The 22,864-nt window shown below is 41.6% G+C and overlaps 2 protein-coding genes across 2 annotated transcripts in view; one reads left to right on the plus strand and one right to left on the minus strand.

The window, feature by feature from the left end:
- NUGGC (nuclear GTPase, germinal center associated) overlaps positions 1-15,426 on the minus strand; it is a 48,201-nt gene extending 32,775 nt beyond the window's left edge. The window contains exons 1-2 of the mRNA XM_082471423.1: positions 9,734-15,426; positions 4,316-5,407 (exon numbers count right to left, since the gene is read on the minus strand). Of these exons, the coding sequence (XP_082327549.1) occupies positions 4,316-4,513 (198 nt within the window). The 5' untranslated portion in view covers positions 4,514-5,407; positions 9,734-15,426. The remainder of the gene's footprint in view (positions 1-4,315; positions 5,408-9,733) is intronic.
- The window catches only part of ELP3 (elongator acetyltransferase complex subunit 3), a 101,692-nt gene continuing 88,135 nt past the window's right edge, over positions 9,308-22,864 (plus strand). Inside the window, exons 1-3 of the mRNA XM_082468977.1 lie at positions 9,308-9,638; positions 15,434-15,533; positions 18,292-18,430. Of these exons, the coding sequence (XP_082325103.1) occupies positions 9,620-9,638; positions 15,434-15,533; positions 18,292-18,430 (258 nt within the window). The 5' untranslated portion in view covers positions 9,308-9,619. The remainder of the gene's footprint in view (positions 9,639-15,433; positions 15,534-18,291; positions 18,431-22,864) is intronic.

Here is a 22,864-nt window from a genome sequence, read left to right on the forward strand (position 1 = left end):
TAAAGACTCAGAACAGTGGGCCCTGCTCCCCTGGAGTTCTTTTGTCCCCACACGTTGAGGAGAATCTGAGGGACACAAGTTGGGGGGCATCTGTGCTTCTTCTCCACTTCTGATGTTGCTATTTGGATCACTCAGCTGCGTAATTCAAAAGCAGAGAGTCACCAGCCCTTCTGAAATATGCAAAAGCCCACCTGACCTGTCAACCCCGACTAGACCCACTGGCCGTTAGTTGTGGAGACGGTGCCTCGTTTACATATTACCCCCAAACGAAAATCACCACTCGTCAGTCGAAAGAGCCTCTTACTCTTAGTTTGGCTTATGGGTATCAAACCAAACAAATGGTTTCTGTACTTGGTTGGTGTTTGTTGAATGTGGGGTGAACCCTACTATGTACAAGGTCCTGAGCCTTCACTAGAGCTCCTCATCTCTCCATTCTTCATCTTGAGGCTCCCTCTCGGACCACCCCAAACTCCTTGCAGTCCTCCGAGGCAGGGAATCCAAGAAGAAACGTGCTTCTGTGTAGGGTACCCTTCCCCTCTTCTTCCTGGTGAAGTCCTACTCTTTCTTCAAGATCTTGTTTGAGTATTTCCTCTGTGCAACTGTGTCCTGATTCCCATTCATTCCCTTCTTGTGTCACCACTGCTCCAAGGACATCTGTACTATGATGCTTGCTATGCTTCCTTTATGTCTCTTCCTCTTTACTGAACTGTGAGCTGTTTGAGGTCATGGCTGCATTGATTTCAATGCTGCATTTCTATCATGAAGTGCAATGACTGACAATAAGGCTGAATGATTGAATGAATGAAATAGTGGTGGGAAGCTTTTGATGAGATTCTATACCAAAGGATGTTTTAAAATCAAATTCATTTTCATAGGACTGCTCCATAGGAACTGAGAATGCTTAGCTGGAGGAAGGGAAGACACAGGCTAAGGCAGAAGACAGGGAGAGGACTTCGTAGTGGTCTTCAAATACTTGACCTTAGAGCTGCATATAAAAGACGGACAATGCATGTTTCCAGTGGTCTCAAGCAGGGAGAACTAGATCCATTAGGTGTAAAGTAAGTATAAGAAAGCACATTTTTGCTGAACATTCTCTGGTACTCAGAGTTGTCCAAAATGGAATGTAATGAATTTTCCGCCCCAGAGGTGTCTAAACCTTTACTGGTATAGCAACCTAATAATAGCATTGGACTAGATGGATTTTAAGGCTTCTTTAAATCCCAAGATGCTGTGTTCTTGCTTGAAATGATCACCAGTAAAGCTGGTGGTGGGAGGGCTCTACGAGGTCCCTAAAATTCATGAGAGTTTCCTGATTGGAAATGCTGAGTTAGAAATGCTAAACCACATCAAAACTTAGGCGAGTTAGGAGGAAAAAATATGGTAACGTCATCAGTAACTTTAGATGCGGAACTGGGAATTGCCCCTCAGAAGGAGATCTGTTGTTTTCTGAAGACAGCAGCTCCATGAGCCATAGTCACACAAAATGTTAGGCATCATATCACAGTGGGTTCTGGAAGCAAAACAACATGTGTGGTCCTCCCAGGGGACAGATCCACTGTAGACCTTCAGGACAGCTTATTCTGCTAGTCAAATGCCAGGAACAGATAGAGAAGCCGGATGAAGCCCCAAAGAACTAACAAGTTGATAAGTGTTACCACCATTTGAACACTGAGATTAAGGCCCTTCAGTCCAAGACGGAAGAGGACTTGGCGTACAAGCAGACGTGTTCACCAAATTCTAGAATGTGGGCAGTGGTTTGGGCTCCCTTCAGGGTCACAGGACTTTACTGATTAAATCAACAGTGCACAGTGGCCAGCAAGGGTTATTGGCATGTAACTGTCTGGGGTTAAATTGGGTTTAGCTGCTTGCAATGCAGACACCAAACCAAACCATGAGCCTCCCACTATAAAGCACCTATGGTACCAGTATAAGAGTAATGTGTGACCCCTAACTGAAATTTGGAGAAACTGGAAATTATTTGAGTTGTGGTTGTGGTGAATTCTGCTTCATTTATTCCTTCTGCCAACGTTCCAACACTGGCAGAAAGGGACCATTTGATTGATAAACGAAGACACTGGAAAATGGAAAGGGATCATTTACTAAAAGGCTGAAGAGGCAGAATGAAATAAATGCCAAGCACTTACAAAGGAAAACCTATAGACAAACATATCAATTAATAGGGGATAGTGTGATATAGCCCCTCAGTATATAGCCATTGAGTTAAACTAAATGATACGGTGGGAAGGGCATTAAGCTGGAAATCAGGTGTGGCAGTTTCCAGTTCTGGCTTTGCCAAAATCAAAGGAACCATAGGACTTGAGGCCCATCATTGTACCACTCTGGGCCTTAGCTTCCCCATCTATAAATTGAACTAGTCCTTAAGGTGCGAATTTTCTCTGATTTAGTTGGGAGCCAAAAGGATTAAGTTCTTGTTTTGAAATGTCACTTGCCATGGAAACCAAGACTACCAATAACTAGGGCTCCTGTGTAATCAAAAGCAGCATAGCTGAGATTACGGTCATTTCAGGTTCATTTTGCTTTGAAGAGCAAAAGACCCATAGTCCTTCCTCAAATTATGTTGGGCTCCACTTTCCACCAAAGAGAGGTAGCAACAATGGTATATTTTGTGAAAATTTGTTTCTGTAGAGAAGCAATTGAAAACATCCGAATGTATTGCTCACACGGGCAAGCTTTTTATGTGTGGTTTATGTCACTTGTATTTCAACTGTGTGGTTAACAGTTAAGTTTTGCTCTTAGTACTTATTTACATTCATGTGCACTGAGCCTAAGAATAGCATCTTTCAAATGAGACTCTCTGCATATTTATCTAGATGTGTGAAGGTTGCACAGAACCAGTTTCCTGTCAAATAATTGTGACTATTGACACTTTTTCTTGCTTCTCTTGCTCTCCTTTCCTTCTGTTTGTGTTTGCTTACTGCCTTTTCTCTTAAGAGAACATAACAGAGGCGACACAAATGCAACGGTCACGCCTATACTAGAACAGCTTCATGTAGTGGAATTAAATAATGTTCTTGAGCCCCTTCTACAGATTTGGACACTGAGGCCCAGAGAGGGGAAGCGACTTGTCCAAGGTAACGTAGTGAGTCCAAGTTCCGTGTTCTCTTCATTCCACCAAGCAGCCTCTAAGTGGTACTATTTAAACAAAGTCTCCGGAGCTTAAGAGTAGGAGAATGAGGGAACAGTGCCCACAGATGAGGGGCTCCCTCTAATGCATGATGAAGGCGTTCGGGGAGTGAAGGCTGTTGAGTAGCAGGGAGAGTGGGAACTTGATAAAAATCGTGCTTAGGGACTCCAGCTGAAGCTACTGTCTGCAAATTCTTCAATGCCCTCAGAAGAAAACAAGCCAGACTGTGTGCCGGGTGTGTATGTGTGTGTGTGTGCGTGCGTACGTGTGTGGGGAGGTGGGGGACGAGTAGTGCACTTCACTGCCTTCAGTCCGTGTCCGAGGCAAACTGCGTGTGTTTATTAAGAATGACAAGCGTCCAGGTTTCTTCTCCTCCTTTAGTCAGAATCTCATCCCACCTTCCCTTGCTTCCCATTAACCCCTCCCGACACGATTCTTGTTTTCCTTTCATTTCTGTCCCTTACCCACCACCCCAACGTAACACTGATAGGAAAAAATTAAAATGCTTCAATTAGCAAAGTTCCTTGAAGGGGCATTTTGATCATTAACATTGGTTTATTCCCTACTTTTAACAAATGTGGGAAGTGCTCAGTGCTTAGTAAACACTGAATAAATATTTGTTGAATGAATGAAGCGTGTCATTAATAATGGCAGGAATTATATTCATTCGTTCAATAAATATCTGTTGAGTGTCGACTGTGTGCCAGGCACTGTTATAGGTGTTGGGGACACATCAGGGAAGAAAATGGGCAAGGTGTGCCCATACCCAGGGCTTATATTCCAGACTGGGAGTGGTGTAGTGGGAAGTACTCAGGTTTTGGAGTTAGAATGCCTGGATTTGGAGATCCTGCTCTGGCATTTCAGTGTAACACTGAACAAATCACTTAATCTCTCTGAGCCTCAGTTTATCCACGTATAAAATGAGAGTTAAAAATACTTATGTCTGGAGTTCATTGTGGGGACTCAATGTGACATTGCATGCATAGTTGGTCTACAGACACTCATGCATCTGTACAAATGTTATTGTCTTTCAGAATATTTGGTGAAGACAGTTAAACAAGAAATCAGTACTAATATTTACCAGGGCAAAGTCTATTTATTTTGGGGGGAACAGATGCCACCTTAACTGATAAACTGACACCCCCATTCTTGTCCCCATTGACCAGTCACCTTGAAGGTTCTATGCACTTGGTAGAGTCTCGTCCCCTTCTCACAGGGAGGTAGCTGAAGAATGAAAAATAAGGGCAAGGAGGAGATTCTTAATAAAATGATGGAATGTTGATGACATTTAGGATTTATCTCCTTTCTGTTTTTAAATCTTAAATACCTTTGGTGCTGGCAAAATTTCCTAACCACTTTATTGGACATTGCACTGCTCTTCCAAACTAGTACATTCCAAAGGAACAATTTAAATACGTTAGCTTAGAGGCAAAAGTGAAACAAGGGCCTTCAAACCCCCAAAGGAAAAGAGTTCTGTTTTGAGCATTAATGCATCAACTAACGTGTGCAACATTAGAAGCACAGCCATGGGAGGCAGATACAGTAGAGAAGGCATTGGGATGACATGCCTCCTTCTCCCCCAGGCGAACAGGTCAGTAAATTAAGCAGATATTTTCATTACGTACTTTATTGGATTCTAAGGAAATGAACTTGAATCCTCTCATATTGCTTCCTCAAGCTTGCCAAAGTTAATGAGACTTTTAACTCTGTAATCTTCCTCCCTAAACCCATAACTCCAGTCTAATCCTGAGGAAAAAAAGGACAACTCTCAATAGAGGTGAGCCCTACAGAATGTCTGACCAGGACTCCTCAAAACTGTCAAGGTCATCAAAAACAAGGTCACAGCCAAGAGGAGCCTAAGGAGACATGACAACTAAATATCATATGGTGTCTTGGATAGGATCCTAAAACAGAAAAAGGACATTAGGTAACAGCTAAGAAAATCTGAATAAAGATAGCCTTTAGTTAATAATAGTATTATAAATGTTGGTTCATTAATTATAATAAGTGCATCATACTAATGTAAGATAAGAGGGGAAACTGGTTGTGGGTTCTATGGGAACTCTCTGTACTATCGTCTCAATTCTTCTATAAATCTAAAGCTAATTTTTTAATCAACCATAAGTTACAGCATAAATTGCATAAGAGAAACAACTTACCAGATGTCACTTTTTCTGCTTCAGCTCCAGAATTCCAAAAAGAAGACAGTGGCAGCTTCTTTGCCTTGGTCTCGGTATGTGGAACCAGCCAGGGTATAGAGCCCTTTGTAGCCACAGTCACAAAGCCACATTTACGAATAAGCAGAAGTGAAACTAATTTGTCATCAGAGGGCTATTTATGATGACTTCCTCCCTCAGAAATTGATTCACGCTATTTGCCTCTTTCATTTAAACTTAAATTGTATGTGAACTGGGGCTCTTATATTCTTTCTTCTCTGCCCTATCCCTACAGGTTAGTCATTTTTCCCTTCCAAATAGATTGCAGGATCCATCCTGCAGCATTCTTTCTTTGAGGATGAGAATTATTCAGATGGATCTGACTTACATGAGCAAGAGAGGAAAAAATGCCCCCATCCCAAGAGAGACAAAGCACTCGTTTCCCCTCCCCCACCCCCCGCCAAATACAAGACAACTGGGAGAGATGGATAATATGAGATGATGAAGATAAACTGATTCTTGATACACAATATTGAAATTTACCAAAACTCAAACAACATTGGATTGTTTGATTGTAGAAATGAGTGTCATATAGTTTTAAATAACTCTTTCTGGAACTTAAATTTTACATCCATATTTTAAAAACAAAACAGAAAAACAAGTATTTTTAAAATGATGTCCAGGAAAAGAAAGCATAACCTACTCCACATTGCTATATCTGACAACCCAAACAATCACATCAAGTACAGGGGAAAAATATGTTTTTTAACCTGCAGCTTCAGGTAGTGTTTGACCTTCAAAGACAGTCAGTCATTACTAGGATAACCCACGGTAACTGTAGGTATGTTTTTAGCCCAAAGTGGGGATTCAGAAAGCAAAAAGGTCAAAAAGAATGTGGTCTTAAAAATTGCTTTGAACTTTTAGCAAGATGGGTGCCTTATCCATAAGAAAACCATAGAAATACCAATATAAAGTTCAAAACAAAGAAAATCAGCGTGAATAACATGGTTAGTGTTGGATCTTCTACTTATCTCTGGGCAAAATCATACCTTATATTCATGACATATGTGCTTAGCTCTCCCTCTACTGGCTGTTTCTCTGCTTCAACAGGTAACTATTCTTAATCAGAGGTGCTACTAAAGTACCTAATAACTGAAATTAATTTTGGTCCTTTTTAAAGCTGCCTGGGTCCTTGACACCTGCTGTTGGACATCTGAATGCTAGGTCCTGAATGCTTGGTTAGAAGTTTGGGCAAACTACCAGGCTGAATTTTCACTGAACTCACTGGAACCACTGATGCAATTGAAAGAGAACTTCCACAGAGCCCCACCATCACACCCAACCACCTCTCAGGATCTGCCTCACCTGCTCCACCTTCCAGCCTGTAAACAGATGAACTACCTACGCATGTGCCCATCAAAAGCTAATCCCTTCTCTCGTGCACCAGATCCCACCCGCTCTCTCCAACTGCAGGACGAGGTAGAGTACTTTCCCCTCTTCGGTCATCAAATTTTCACTCTCCACTGGATTATTCCCATTGGCACACAGACATGCTGTTATTTATTCCATTTGAACAAACACTCCCTCTGACCCCGGTTTCCCTGCCAGCTACTGTCGCATTTATCTGTATTTTATGGCGAACCCCCTCAAGAGTTGTGTCTAAACTTACTGTCTCAAATCTTTCTCCTTTCAATCATCAACCCACTCCAGTCAAGCCTTCACTTCTACCATTCTGTGAAACTGTTCTTGTCAAAGTCCCCAGTGACCCTAGTTAATTTTCAACCCTCCTCTTGACCCATCAGCCGCATTTTACTCAGTGGATCACTCCCTCCTCCTTAACACACTTTTTCCACTCAGCTTCCAGGAACCACACTTGCCTAGTTTTCTTCCCAACCTCCCTGGAGGCACCTCCTCAGCCTTCTTTTCTAGTTACTCCTCTTTCCTGCTGATAATAGAGGAGTAAACTAGAAAAGAAGGTCTTAAAGCTTAATCTTTGGTCTCTTCTCTTTCTTTTCCACATTCACCCTGTTTCATGGCTTTAAATATCACCTATATGCCCACAACTCTCAGTTGAGTTTCTCCAGCCCCAATGTTTTTTGTGTCTTACTGCTCACTAGGCATCCCAAACCCAATGCATCCAAGTTAAGCCCCCCACACTCCGCCCCCCAAACTCCACTCCACCTACGATCTTCCCCATTTCAGCTCAGGGCAACTACACGGTTCCAGTCCCTCAGTCCAAAAGCTTCCGTGTCACCCCTGATGTTGATGCCTGTCTTTCTCCCACATACCACATCTGGCTGTCCGGAAGTCTTGTTGAAATCTTCCAAGCGTATTCAGAATCAGAACACGTCTCGCGTCTCACTGCCTCCACTGCTTACTACCCTGATTCAAGTCATAATCATCCCTGGCCTCGTTCAGCGGTTCCCAAACTTGGCTGCATTTTGAAATCACCCAAGGATCTTAAAAAATACTAATGCCTGGCTGCCACCCCCTTGAGATTTTGATTTAATTGGTATGGGATGTAACCTGGGCACCAGGATTTTTCACTTCTCTCCAGGTGATTCTCATGTGCATCAAAGTTTGGGAATCCCTGGCATAGGTATGATAACAGCCACCTAACTGATCTCCCTGCTTCTACCCTTCCTCACTACAGTCCATTCTCAACACAGCAAATAGAGGTACTTTTAAATTATAAATCAGATTATATCTCTGCTAAAAACTCTCCAATCGCTCCTCACGTGACTTAAGAGTAAAAGGCAAAGGCTTTACACTGGGCCTACAAGGTCTTACATGAGGTGCAGTGTCCCCCATTGCACCCCATCACTTCTCTGACCTCTATTACACTTCCCCTGGTTCACTGCTCAACTGACAGCGGCCTCCTTACTTTCCTTGAATACACCAGGCATCCTCTCTCCCTAGGACCGTTGCTCTAAGTGTTCCCTCTGTCTGAAATACTCTTCCCCCAGATATCTGCGTATCAAATATTAGCTCAAATATCACATTTCCAATTATAAGTTAAAATCTACAAATGTACTACCCATCTCTTTCTCTTGTGTGAGGTAAAAGAGTGATGAGGTAGAGGATGGTGTCTTCAATTAAGGAAGACTGGGGAAAGAGCAGAACTGAAGTAAAAGCAGAGTTCCTTTTGGTACATGTTAAGTTTCTGATACATATCAGACATGCAGATCTAACAAGATGTCAAATAGGGAGGAAGTTGGAGCTGGATATAAAATGGGAGCAGACAGATGGTGTTTAAAAGCTCTGGTACTCTGGGGATCACGTTGGGGAAGACAAGGCTGAGAAGTGACCCCTGTGGTACACCAATATTTTGAGATGATATACAGCAGGATTGAGAAAAAGCAGAAGAAAAACTCAGAGTGTGGAGGGTCCTATCATAAAAGACTTCCTAGGTAGCTAACTTATGTCACTTGGTACTAGGATGACAATAAGGACACATAAATGCTACTGAATTTGTCCTGCTGGGCAGTGACTAAAGACCAGGACAGTTTCAGTGTCATAGTGAGGTCAAAGACTTGGAGGTACCTCAGTTCTAGTGGAAAGTAAGGAACTGGAAACAGCACAGATTCCTGTCTTTGTTAACGAGAGGCGTTCTTAATTTCTGGTCCATGAACAAAGGAGATCATGGACGGGTTTCAGGAAAACATGATTCCAAGTCCTGCCTCCAAACACTACAAAACTTTGTGCGTGTGTGCGTTTTTCTGGAGAGACCTCCAGAGCTTTCATGATGGTTACTGATAACGCGCCATTCATCCGAGACCAGGGGGATCCACTGGCGTCAGAGCCTGAACCTCAGATCGTAACTTGATTCCTGCATGGTCTCTTCCAGGCTCTGAATCTAGTTTCCCGCGATCCCCACTCACGTTCCCGCCCAGCCACCCGGGACGCAACGCACCCTGGGCTCCTCCACCTTTATTTACAGACCGCCCACATCCACCCTCTTATCTAGGTTTCCTGGCACAGCCTCTGTCCATAAGCTCTGTCCTGTCGCTGTGCTGCCCAGGTGGCGGTTTCTAATGCTCAAGCTGCCCTTGCGTTCGGACCTGGGGACCCTACAGCCCTTAGACTCCGGGCTGTTTCGCCCGGGCCGCAGCTTTGCCCCGCCTCCCGGAGCTCCACGAGCAGCTGCTGGGATGCGGGGCGGACCCTTTGCGCGCGCTGTCTTCTGGGAACAGCTTTACGATATATTGATCGTCATTTTACGACAGGACAGGGTTGCTTTGTGGCTGTCAATTTTCCCAGAGGTTCGAGTGGGCAGCGCTACATTGTCTGGGGTGGCTGCTGCTACGACGGCGGAGAGATGAGGCAGAAGCGGAAAGGTGCGAAAGGGAGGGGGAACGGGGCGGTGGTAGGGAAGGGGCGAAACCCGGGCCCTCAGATGCTGAAGCCAGTTTTTCCCGCGGCAATCCGCTACCTGATCCAGTCTCCCCAACCACCTGTGGTCCGTCTGTGGCCTCCAGCCCCCTGCTTTCTCGTTTCACCTGTTGTGCTTTTTGAACCAACCTATCCTTACTCTTCCTTTTTGGCAGTCACTTGGTGTCTTTTGCATAAGGGACAAAAGCTCTAGTCCAGGGTATGCCCTCCAAGAAGTTAACATGGTCGGTGTATTTAACACGTTCTCGGACTCTTAATTTGCTAAGTTTCGTTTTACGACACATTTCACGTGCTTTTTTATCTGAGATTGTTTTAAAGCTCTAAGTTAAAAAAAGAAAGAAAGAAAACCACTGAATTATTCTTGGATTCTGTGAGGGGCAGTTAGGTAGTTATTCCCATTTGTATTACCTCCTGAGTTAGCGTGGAGCAATTCCATCTTTAGTTTTTCAGCCGAATGGAGTCAAATTTCAAGTATTTTCTCACAGGTTCTAGTGTTATCTCTGTAAGCTCAATTGAGCAGTCGGTCTAATAATAATGATGGTTATGATAACTATGGCTACCATTTATTGAGCCTTTGTTAATCATTCTTAGGCTGATATCGTCCCCTTTTCACAAATGAAGCCGAGATTAAGAGAGTTAAGTAACTTTCCTAGCCCAGAATTATATTTAGGAAGTGGAACTGGTTTGTCAGGCTGTCTCTATGAACCCCAAAAACATAAAATTAAAAAAAAAAATCTGTTCCTTAATCACTGTGCTTCTTGGCATCAGCTGCTCCAAGTATCCAGGTTACCTTCAGTTACTTTGTGGCATCAAATTCTACATGCCCCTAATTGATTAATCATCTTCTCCCTCTAACGTGCTCCTCCTCCATCTCTCCAGCTTTAAACTTTTGACTTCATTGATCACCAAGTCCTGTTACTTCTTATACAAATTGCTTCGTGAAATAGTTTATTCCTCCTCATTCTAGCCACCATCCCCCTAACCCACCTTCATTAAGAACTGATACTTGAATAATACTTTGGCTTTCCTATATACATTATTTTTGTTGATTCTTACTGAATCTTGTGAAAGATATGTATGGATTATCCTAATTCTGCAGACAAGGAAATGGGAGCTCAGAAGCCATTCGTCTTCCCGTTATCACACAGCCAGTAGGGTTTGGAAGCTAGGGACTGAGTCTGTCATCCAACTTTTTTACTGTAAATCTGTTTTGTTTTGTTTTTTTAACAATGTTGCCTTTCAAGAGCCTTTTACTTAGTATCCAGAGGCTGTGTGTTCTTTTCATCTTCTGAATCACTTTTTTGTATCCTCTTTTTCTTTAGTATATTTTGTATACAGTTGACCCTTGAACAGTGGAGGGAGGGGGTCGGGGGCACTGACCCCTGCACAGTTGAAATTCTGAGTGTTGCTTATCTCTGCCTGAAAAACAAAGGAATTGATAAGTGACTCACCCAAGGGCGGGAAGCTGAAACAGTTTGGATAGAATCAGGACTCAGATCCTCAAACACAAACTTTTCCCCACACTTAGTTAATTTAAGGATCTGTAAAATAAAAATACAGGTACTGTATTTATTTGAAACAATATGCATATAAGTAGACTTGTGCGGTTCAAGCCAGTGTTCAAGGATCAATCTGTACTTATTTTCTTTAAACACTACTTTCATCTTTTTACTCCCAAACTTGAGAACATATAATTCTCCACTGTGTATTGCATCCTATTTAAATGCCTTTGCCTTGTAGCCAGTGTACCCTGTAATTTGTTCTTACTGAACCCTGTCAAAAAGCCTCTATTCTATTTAGGCAGTACTCCTGCACATAAAGATGATAGGTAATTCCTATACCTAACATTGTTCCTTCTGGATTGCCCTCTGTTTTGCTTGTCCAAATCCTGCCCTTTAAAGATCCCTGTGTGATTTCCTCCACGAAGCCTTTTCTTACTAATTTACTTCTCTGGTTAATTCTTGATATACTCAAGGGCTATACAAGTGTTTTTAAAATCTTTATCTTCACGCATACCTCGTTTTATTGCACCTAGCTTTAGTGCGCTTCGCAGATACTGTGTTTTTTACAAATCGAAGGTTTGTAGCAACCCGTTTGAGCAAGTCTATCAGCTCCATTTTTCCAACAGCATTTTTGCTCACTTCATGTCTCTGTCACATTTTGGTAATTCCCGCAATATCTCAAACTTTTTCATTATTGTTATGTTTATTATGGTGATCAGTGATCTTTGATGTTACTCTTGTAATTGTTTTGGGGCCCCACAAATTGCCACGTAAGACGATGAACTTAATTGATAAATGTTGTGTGTGTTCTGACTGCTCTACCTGTTGACCATTTCCCCATCTCTCCCTCCCCTCAGGCCTCCCTATTCCTTAAGACACAGCGATATTGAAGTGAGGCCAATTAGTAACCCTACAGTGGCTTTTAAGGGTTCAAGTAAAAGGAACAGCCGTACATCTCTCACTTTAAATCAATAGCTAGAAATGATTAAGCTTAGTGAGGAAGGCATGTCAAAAACTGAGATAGGCTGAATGCTAGGCCTCTTACACCAGTTAGCCAAGTTGTGAACACAGAGTTCTTGAAGGAAATTGAAAATGATACTGTAGTGGATACATGAATGATAAGAAAGCAAAACAGCCTTATTGCTGATATGGAGAGTTTTAGTAACCTGCATCGAAGACCAACCAGCCACAGCATTTCCTTAAGCCAAAGCCTAATCCAGAGCAAGGCCCTAACTCTCTTTAATTCTTTGAAGGCTGAGAGAGTTGAGGAAGCTGCAGAAGAAAAGTTTGAAGCTAGCAGGGGTCGGTTCATGATGTTTAAGGAAAAAAGCCATCTCCATAGCATAAAAATGCAAGGCAAAGCCCCAGGTGCTGATGGAGAAGCTGCAGCAAGTTATCCAGAAGGTAATTAGTGAAGATAAGATAATTAGTGAAGGTGGCTGCACTAAACAACAGATTTTCAATGTAGACCAAACAGCCTCATATTGGAAGAAGATGCCATCTAGGACTTTCATAACTAGGGAGAAGTCAGTGCCTGGCTTCAAAGCCTCAGAGGACGGGCTGACTCTCTTGTTAGGGGCTAATGCAGCTGGTGACTTTTAAGTTGAAGCCAATGTTCCTTTACCATTCTGAATTATGCCAAATCGACTCTGCCTGTGCTCTCTAAATGGAACAAAGCCTGGATGGCAGCCCATCTGTTTCCAACATGGTTTACTGAATATTTTAACCCCACTGTTGAGAGCAGATTGCTTTCAAAATATTACTGCTCATCGTCAATGTACCTAGTCACCCAAGAGCTCTGATGGAGACGTACAAGATTAATGTTGCTTTCATGCCTGCTGACACAACATCCATTGTGCGGCCTGATCAAGGAGTCATTTCCACTCTCAAGTCTTATTATTTAAGAAATACATTTTGTAAGGCTATAGCTGCCATAGATAGTGATTCCTCTGAGGGACCTGGGCAAAGTCCATTGAAAACCTACTTGGAAAGGATTCACCATTCTAGATGCCATTAAGAACATTCGTGATTCATGGGAAGAGGTCAAAATATCAACATTAATAGGAGTTTAAAAGAAGTTGATTCCAACCCTCATGGATGACTTTGAGGGGTTTAAGACTTGATTGGAGGAAGTAGCTGCAGATGTGGTGGAAATAGGAGAACTAGAATTGAAAGTGGAGCCTGAAGTTGGGACTGAATTGCCGCAATCTCATGATGAAACTAATGGATGAGGAGTTGCTTCTTGCGGATGAGCAAAGAAAGCGGTTTTTTGAGATGGAATCTACTCCCGGTGAAGATGCTATGAAGATTGTTGAAACTACAATTAAAAATTTAGAATATTACGTTAAACTTAGTTGATGCAGCAGCAGTAGGGTTTGAGAGGATTGACTCCAGTTTTGAAAGTTCTGTGGGTACAGTGCTGTCAATCAGCATTGCCTGCTACAGAGAAATCGTTCATGAAAGGAAGAGTCAATGGATGAGGCACACTTCACTGTGGTCTTATTTTAAGAAATTGCCACGGCCGCCCAGCCTTCAGCAGCCACCCACCCTGATCAGTTTGGTAGCTAACATCGAGGCAGGACCCTCCACCAGCAAAAAGATTATGATTTGCTGAAGGCTCAGATGATGGTTAGCATTGTTTAGCAATAAGGTATTTTTTAATTAAGGTTTTTTTTTTTTTAAGGCATAATGCTCTTGCACACTTAACAGACTGCAGTACAGTGTAAACATAGCTTTTATATGCACTGGGAAACCAAAAAAAATTCGTGTGACTTGCTTTATTGCAGTATTTGATTTATTGTGATGGTCTGGAACTGAACCTGCAGTATCTCTGAGGTCTGCCTGTATTTTTATCACCCGAATCACCTTTTCCCCCTCCAAATAAATTCTTATGTAGAACTTCAGCATATAAACAGATGAAAGCCAAGCTGCTTTGGTTGAAATGGAGAAAGAGAGCCTCCCTCTCCCTCCCCTTCCTCCTTTACCTTAATCACCACCAGCCCTACCTCTGTTACATGGCCCCACAGGCACCTTTGTAGAACTCTGAAGGGCTGAGTTACATGGTTTAGAAAGCACTTAGCCTTTGACTGTAGATGGACTTCTTTTTCTCTCAAATTGTTTTGTATGTGTTAGCTTTACCTCATTAAATTAGACGTGGCTTGGTACAGTGGGAAAAAGCATGTAAGTTGCGGAGAAAAGACCTGGATTTGAGTCTTAACTATGCCATTTACAATTATGTCTTAACTGGCCTTAATTTTTCACATCTGTGAAATGTGGTAACAATATCTACCTTCCAGTGTTGTGAGGTTTCAAATGAGATAAAGTAAATGAAAGGGCTCCATGAGCGCCAGGGCTTTCTCATCTGTGTTTCTCTTTGATGACATCATTATCTTTGCACACCAGCTTTCTCTGCAGGCAGGAGGCAGGCTTGCTAGTAGCTCCCAAGCTGAAATCTCACAGCTTTTTATCACTGGAGAGGGACTGGTGTCTTTTGCCTTGAGAAAAAGAGCTCAGATTGGCCCGAACTGGATAGGTGCCCATCCTTGAACCAGTCACCTTTAACTTGGGGGATGGGGTCATGTAAGAACATGTCAGCTTCTGCTGTTGCCTTTTAGAGGAGAAGGGTAGCCTCCGTTGCCAGGAGAATGTTGCGATGGCGGACAGACTATATTTTACAGATGTGTTAAGATCCCTAGGCACATACAGACCCATGTCTTTGTATTTCAAAATAGTACTACATTGCTTTGTATTTCAAAATAGTATTAACATTACTTCTGTGGATACCTGGGTTTGAGTTTCAACTTCACCCCTTGGTAGCATTTTTATGGGACAGGCAAATATTCTTGTTCCATCCACCTCACTGTGTTCTGAGAATCAGATGAAATAATGCATCTAAATGTAATTACCAATCTGGAGATAAAGGGAAGCTGCTTTAACTACTTTGGTCCTTTCCTGTGTGATTAGGTTCTTTTCCCTCATGTTTGTCTCTACTCTTTCCTGCATCTGTCATTCTTTAGGTGTATATGCTTCTAAAGTGAACTCTTCCCATATATAGGTGAAGCCAGGTTTGTTTTAAAATTAAAGATATAAAATATATGATCAAATTGTAAACAGTAGTGTCTTGTGTACTTGAGCTATCATTTTGACATGATTGGAATGATTTTGGAAGGAAAACTAGTAAATACAAAAACCTTTACTGAATAATATGATTTTTTTAGTGTCAAATATTATCTTTTCAGGAGATCTCAGCCCTGCTGAGCTGATGATGCTGACCATAGGAGATGTTATTAAACAACTAATTGAAGCCCACGAACAGGGGAAAGACATCGATCTAAATAAGTAAGTGGACCTATAAAAAAGAAGGTAATCTTGTTCTTGGGTAGTAGATCTCTTTTATGAAATTATAAAATACTGCTGGTTCTATCTCATGTTTCATGTTTTAGTTGAGAATTTAGCTTTCTGCCCTGCCCTATCGATTATTTATGGCAAAATTGCCTTATAGCCTTATAATACTAGTGGTTTCTAACATTTCTTGGGCGCTTACGGTATTCTGGTCACTGTTAGTAGTACGTTATATGTATTGGCTCAGCTGATCCTCTCAAACACTATATGAGGTAGGTATTTACCTCATTTGACAGATGGGTCCTCTGAGACAGAGAAAGGTTAAATAATTTGTTCAGGAGTAAATAACTGGTGATTGGCAGAGCTGGGATTTAGAATCAGGTCATCTGTCTCCAGAGCCCAGGTGCTGTCCTGCTGTGCCATCTCACTTCACATCCTTCCTCTCTTCCCTGTCATCTCAGAGAGGTGGTAGCTCTCTTCCAGGGAAGCCCTCTCTTTGGGGCCTTGGATCCAATCCAGCCTTTCCCTACTTTAGAACCTCCTGGACACGTTCATCCACTTCCTCTCCACAACCATGTTCAGCTTTGACTTTGCTACATCCTCAAATAAGAGTGGTCTTTCCTCTCTGCATCTATTTATTTACTATATATTTGTGATATAGATCTGCTCTAGCGAAAGGGTTCTCCCCCCATCCCCAGGTCGTCAATGGTCTAGCCACTACGCACATGACATTTTTTTAGACCCTGTCTTCTGTTACTTGAGATACTACAATGTTATATCCCTTCCTTGGAACGTTGTGCTTGATAACATTTGCTAAAGAATAAATTAGTAACTATTCTTTTTTTACCATGAAGACATATTTTATTGGTTTTTCTACCATGTGTTTAGCAGTGTTTTTTTTTCCCCCATCTTTCTTGGCTATACCTCTAATTATACAAATCTTTTGTTTCTCAGGAACATTTCTACTTCTTGTATATTTTTGTCATTCTCTTTAATTTAGCACATCTAAAGCTAAAGCTAGCATCTTCTTTAAAACCAGCCCCTACTCAGATGTCCTCTTTGCCTAATTGTTTTAACCTTCACCCAGGTTTGAAACTCTAGTGTCATCTTTGAATCTTTTCCCTTAGGTCCACTTAGAGTCAAAATTTTGCCTACTGCTTCTTCATTATAACTCTCTTTCATGTTCACCACCAACTTCCTCTTCCATTCCTTTTTAAACTTAAGTCTAGACTCCTGCAGTAGTTTATGCTTTCAGTCCTTTTTACTGTCTTGCTGGATTAATTTTCCTTCGTCATTTCCCTGTGCAGGAACTTTCAGCACGTTCCCAGTGCTTGTGGAATTAAACGCAGATTCCTCAGCCCATTATGTAAGGCCTCTCGGTGTGGCTTCAACTTACTTTTCCAACTTCTTAAACTTCTGTATCTTCATATTGAAAACCTTCCGCTTTCTGTTAAGTTGGTCTACTCATATTTCTTAAAATCTGTACTATCCTGTTTTTGCATCTTCACGTAAGCCAGCCTGTTGGCTCTCAGTATCATCTCTGTGTCTTTATTGCCTGTCTGAAGTCTACTCTTTTTTCTGTGCCCATTTTCTTTCAATATCTCTCCAGCACACATTGAGTTCCTCGCTTGAGCTCTGGAATCACTCATTGTTGTGTGTGTGTTTTATTATTGATACGTATGTTTTTATTACTTGTGGATTTATTTTTGTGCGTGCCTGTCTGCAAACATGCGAACATAAGAGCACGAAACAGCTATGCCTTACACCTCCTGACGTACCAAGTACTTAGGTAGTCTCTTGTACCTATCAGGTACTCAGTAACCATTTGTTGAAATGATTTGAACACCCCATAATATTTCTAGATGGATTAAAGTGAGAAGATAAAGTGACTATTAGGATTTGGTTAGCAGCCACAAAGGAAGGAAAAATTGCTAAATTATAGAGGAAAGCGAGGAATTATTAGTTGGAATAAAGGTTACTTCCGGGGGTTAGGGATAGGGTTACGGTCAGGAAGGGGCAAACGGGTCTTCTGAAGTGCTGATCATATTCTCTTTCTTGGAATGTGGTTACAAGAGTGATTGTTTTATAATTGTTAGAGTATATTTATATGTTTTATTGTGCTGTTCTTTATACAATATTTTGTATTAGAAAAAGTTTTAAAACTTTTAAAGCTTTAAAAATATATCTACTTTATTTCCTATTTGGTTCTGCATAGCTTTGCTTTAAATTGTTTTGTTTTGTTTTGTTGGCCTGAGGCAGTGCTTTGCAACCAGGCATGACCATCCCCGCCCCCAAGTCATTTGGCAATGTCTGGAGACAGTTTTGGTTGTTACAACGGGAAGAGGTGCCAGTGGGTAGAGGCCAAGGATGCTGCTAAACATCGTACAATGTACTGAACAGTCCCCCACAACAGAATTAATGTGATCCCAAATGTAGTAGTGTGGAAGCTGAGAAAAGTGTAGAATCCTTCGAAGCTGGAGTGCTACTTTGAACGAGACCTACACTGTATCACTGTCCTGGGCCCCCCTCCCCCCAGCCCCGTAGTCATCTGGTTTTCTTTCTGGTACTCTGGAGAACAAGAAGTCATGAATTTTGTTCTAGTTCCCTGATAGTTACAAATGTTAAAACCACTGTTGTCATCTGGTGAAGGGATACGGGAGTGATGGGAGTTGATGGTGTTATTTATAGGTTATCCTTTTGGTAGCTTGTCCTTGAAATATTGTGATCTTGATAATGCTAGATGCTTTACTTTCAGGGTGAAAACCAGGACAGCTGCCAAATATGGCCTTTCCGCACAGCCCCGCCTGGTGGATATCATTGCTGCAGTCCCACCTCAGTATCGAAAGGTCTTGGTCCCCAAGTTAAAGGCAAAACCCATCAGAACTGCCAGTGGGGTGAGTGATTCAATTCATCAAAGATTGATTGTGTATCTCTTCCACCACAGATCCCTGCCTCCATGTAACACCCGGGTAGTGAGGTGGAGGTGGGGGATTTGGACTAATGAAATCCACATGCTATGGCGTGTGCTGGAGTGGAGACACGTGCAGAATGCTCGGAGGGCATGGGGGGCAAAGGTCACTGTTCTTAGAGGAGTGGATGATGTTTTGGTTTTTGCTGTCTCTGAAAGTATAGCTAGATGCTTGGGGACTATCATAAGATGACCAGTATTGTTGGCCATCTTCAGCTTGTGGTGTATAAGATTGATACTTATAAAAGGTATTTTGAAAAGTTAATTGATAGTGCAAAGTCGTTCTATTAATATATATGGTAATTGTGAAACAGTTGACACCATAGGGAGTGATATGGGAGTCCAGAGGACAGAGATGTCCCCGCAGTAAAAGGGACTAGGGAAAGCCCAAGAGGAAGCGTGGAGCTTGACTAACATATAAATGGTGCCCATATAAGCAGAGAAGAGCAGGTTCAAAGAGTAATGGGAGCGAGGACCCAGGAACTAGAGCACAGAGGTAGAGGTGAGGTAAGAGGCGTGTGTGCAGCGAACCACAAGTGTACCAGACTCACTGGGGCTGACAGTTCATTTTGGAAAGCAGCAGGACATTGGGGTGAAGAGTTAGTGTGGGATCCACTTGTAAAAGATCTTAAATGTCCTGCAAAATAGCCAGATAATAGGAAACTGAAAGATTTTTGAGAAGGGGAGTGATGGGAACCAAATAGATTTTCAGAAAATTAATTTGCATACAAGATGTAGGGTAGCTTGGAGCCAAAAGGACCAGTTGGGATACTCTTGGTTTGACCTAGGTGTGAAGTGTTAAGAGCCTGAATCAAGGTAGGGCCTCCAGGATAAAAAGGATGAGTGTGAGAGACATGAGGGAAGAATTGCTAGGATTTAGACCCTCTTAAAACATGGTACCCAGAAGCGAATGCTGTGTTCCTGATGTGATCTAAGAAGTTCAGTCTGTTGTTTGGATGGGGATATTGTACTTCTAGTAAATGCAGCTTATAATGACTTGCTGAGTAGCCGTATCTCCTGGATCATATATTTGTGACTAATTAAACCCCAGAACTTTCACACACAATGTACCACCTATCCTAGTCTCTTCTCCTTTGTACTTAAGTGTTTGGGGTTTGTTTGTACCTAGTATAAAAGACTCAGAAAAACTAATAGGTCCAAACCCCTCACCTCCCATTCCCCCGCCACTGTTCCCCCAGGGCAGCCACTTTTAGGTCTTAGCTGATTTCTTGGCATTTACTTCCATATCCCTAAATAACGTGCTTTATGGACAAGTCTTGGATTTTCACTTTTCAGCATTGTGTGTGGGCTTGCCACCATGCAGACAAAGGTTTAGCAATGTTTCAACCTGACAAATGCACTTGGCTTTCATAATTCCATTCTCTCTGTCTTCCTCCTACCTCAGATCGTTTCTTTCTTTGACAGCTACTCTTGTTCTGCTTCCCTCTAAAAATTGATGTTTTCTGTGGTCCTGGGCCAACTGCTTTTAGTGTCATACATGCTTTCTTTGGGGATCTCATCCATTGATGTTTTTAAGTATTGCCATATGCTGACGCGTAGCTCCGACTTCTCCCCAAGCTTCACATCCATGTCAAATTGCCTGTTAGACCTTTCTCCTTTGACTGCCTGTAAGTATTCCCTTAAGTATAGCATAACCAAAACCTCAGACTTGCTCGTCCATCTTCCTTGTCCACCTTAGCTAATGGTGCCCCCATCCACTCAGTTTCTAAAAGATGCGAAATGCATTGTCCATTTCTACCACCACTGGGAGGAATGTTTTGGCCTTTATTATTTCTTGTTTAGATTGTTTTAGTCATTTCCTAATGGGCCTACTTTGTCTTACCTGCACCACATCCATTTTCTGCAGTGTCACCAGAGTGACTATTAAAAATATCAGAAGAACACAGCTGATTGTCATTCCCTAGCTGCTATGCATCCTAACCTCTATGCTTTTTAAAAAATTCATTTTACTGAAGTATAGTTGATTTACGATGTTGTGTTAATTTCTACTGTATGGCAAATGTATGATTAAGTTATATACAATACATTCTTTTTCATATTCTTTTCCATTATGGTTTATCACAGGATATTGAATATAGTTCCCTATGCTATACAGTAGGACCTTGCTGTTTATCCATTCTATATATAATAGTTTGCATCTACTAATCCCAAAATCCCAATCCATCCTTCCCCCACCATGCCTCCCCCTTGGCAACCACAAGTCTGTTCTCTGTGTCTGTGAGTCTGCTTCTGTTTTGTAGATAAGTTCATTTGCGTCATATTTTAGATTTCACATATATGCAATATCATATATTTATCTGTCTCTTTCTGACTGACTTAGTATTATAATCTCCAGGTCCATCCATGTTGCTGCAAATGGCATTATTTCATTATTTTTTATGGCTAATATTCCGCTGTGTATATGCACCACATCTTCTTTATCCATTCATCTGTTGATGGACATTTAGGTTGTTTCCATGTCTTGGCTATTGTAAATAGTGCTGCAATGAACATTGGAGTGCATGTATCTTTTTGAATTATAGTTTTCTCCAGATAGATGCCCACTAACCTCCATGCTTTTACTTCTGCTGTTACTGTAGTGCTTTGTTTATATGTTTTTATAGAGCAGCTTTAGACGTACAGAAAAATTGAGCAGAAAGCACAGAGAGTTCCCATATACTTCCTTTCCCCCTTCCCCAGGTTGCCCTATTTTTAATACCTTGCATTGGCTTGACACATTTGTTATAATTGATGAACCAATATTGCTATCTTATTATTAACCAAAGCCTGTAGTTTACATTGGGGTCACTCACAGTGTTGTACATTCTGTGGGTTTTACCAAATGCATAATTTCACATATCCACTGTTACAATATCATATGGAATAGTTTCACTGTCCTAAAACTTCCCTCATCATTTCCTCTGTTTCATACCTCTCTCAACTAGTGATCTATTTAATGTTTCTGTAGTTTTGCCTTTCCTAGAATGGTGTATAGTTGGAATCAGTATGTTTTGTAGCCTTTTCATATTGGCTTCTGTTACTTTGCAGTGGGTGTTTAAGGTTATGCCATGTCCTATTAGTGGCTTGATAGCTCATTTCTTTTTAGCATTGAATAATATTCCATTGTCTGAGTGTGCCACAATTTGTTTATCCACACACCTGTTGAAGGACATCTTGGTTGCTTCCAATTTTTGGCAATTACAGTGGACAAAGCTGCGATAAACATTTGTTTGAAGGTTTTTGCATACACAAAAGTTTTCAAACTCATTTGGGTAAATAAATATCTAGGAGCATGATTGCTGGATCATATGGTCAGACTACGTTTAGCTTTGTAAGAAATTGCCCAACTGTCTTCCAAAGTGGCTGCACTGTTTTGCATTCCATCAACAGTAAATGAGAGTTCCTATTGCTCCGCAAGCTCATCAGCCTTTGGTGTTGTCAGTGCTCTGGATTTTGGCCATTCTGTTAGGTATGTAGTGATATCTCATTGCTTTAATTTGCAATTCCTGAATGACATACGATGTTGAGTATCTTCTCATATACTTATTTTGCCTTCAGTGCATCTTTGGTGAAGTGTCTCTTCAGATCTTTTGCCCTATTCCTAATTGGGTTGTTTGGTTTTTTTATTGTGACGTTTTAAGGATTTTTTTTGTGTAGTTAAGATACATGTCTTTTATCAGCCATGTGTTTTGTAAATATTTTCTCCCAGTCTGTGGCATATCTTTTTAGTATACTTAAGTCTGTGATCCATTTTGAGTCTGTTTGTATTTGAGTTTTTGTTTGTTTTGTTGGTTTTTTTTGCTTTGAAAATCATGATTTTTATTATTCAGAGTAGTATCATTACTCATTGCAGCAGTAGTGACCATGTGTTGCCCACCTGTTACATACCAGCCACTGCACTGGTGTGTTTTCTAATTTAATCCTCAAAACTGTCTTGAGGGTAGGTAGTATTGTCTTCATTTTACAAAACAGGAAAATACACAGTAAGAGGCAGAGAAAAGATTCAAAGGTTCATCTCTCTGGCTGACTCCAAAGTCATAGCTTTTTCTACCTTATCAGTAATCTTTAAGCTGTATTCTACAAAACTACAGGATCCATATAAGTTTTTTAGGAGCTACTGTGGGGAATAATAGGGAAGCCGTGGGAGCAGGCCCCATCTCTACTTCACCCAGGGCTGTTGCTTTTCTCTCTTCTGTAAGTTGATGTTCTAAGTAAAACATTACTTGAAGGGAGAGTTCAGCCACTTAAAAAATGCTTGAGAACTCCTGCACATTGCTTCCCTGGTCCCCACGTCCCTCTGCCTTCTTAGCTCAGTTAACTCTTACTCAGCATGGCTGTCAACCCCTTAGGAAGGCTTCCC

The sequence above is a fragment of the Balaenoptera physalus genome, assembly GCF_965194825.1.
Source record: "Balaenoptera physalus genome assembly, chromosome: 7".
Taxonomy (NCBI): Eukaryota; Metazoa; Chordata; class Mammalia; order Artiodactyla; family Balaenopteridae; genus Balaenoptera; species Balaenoptera physalus.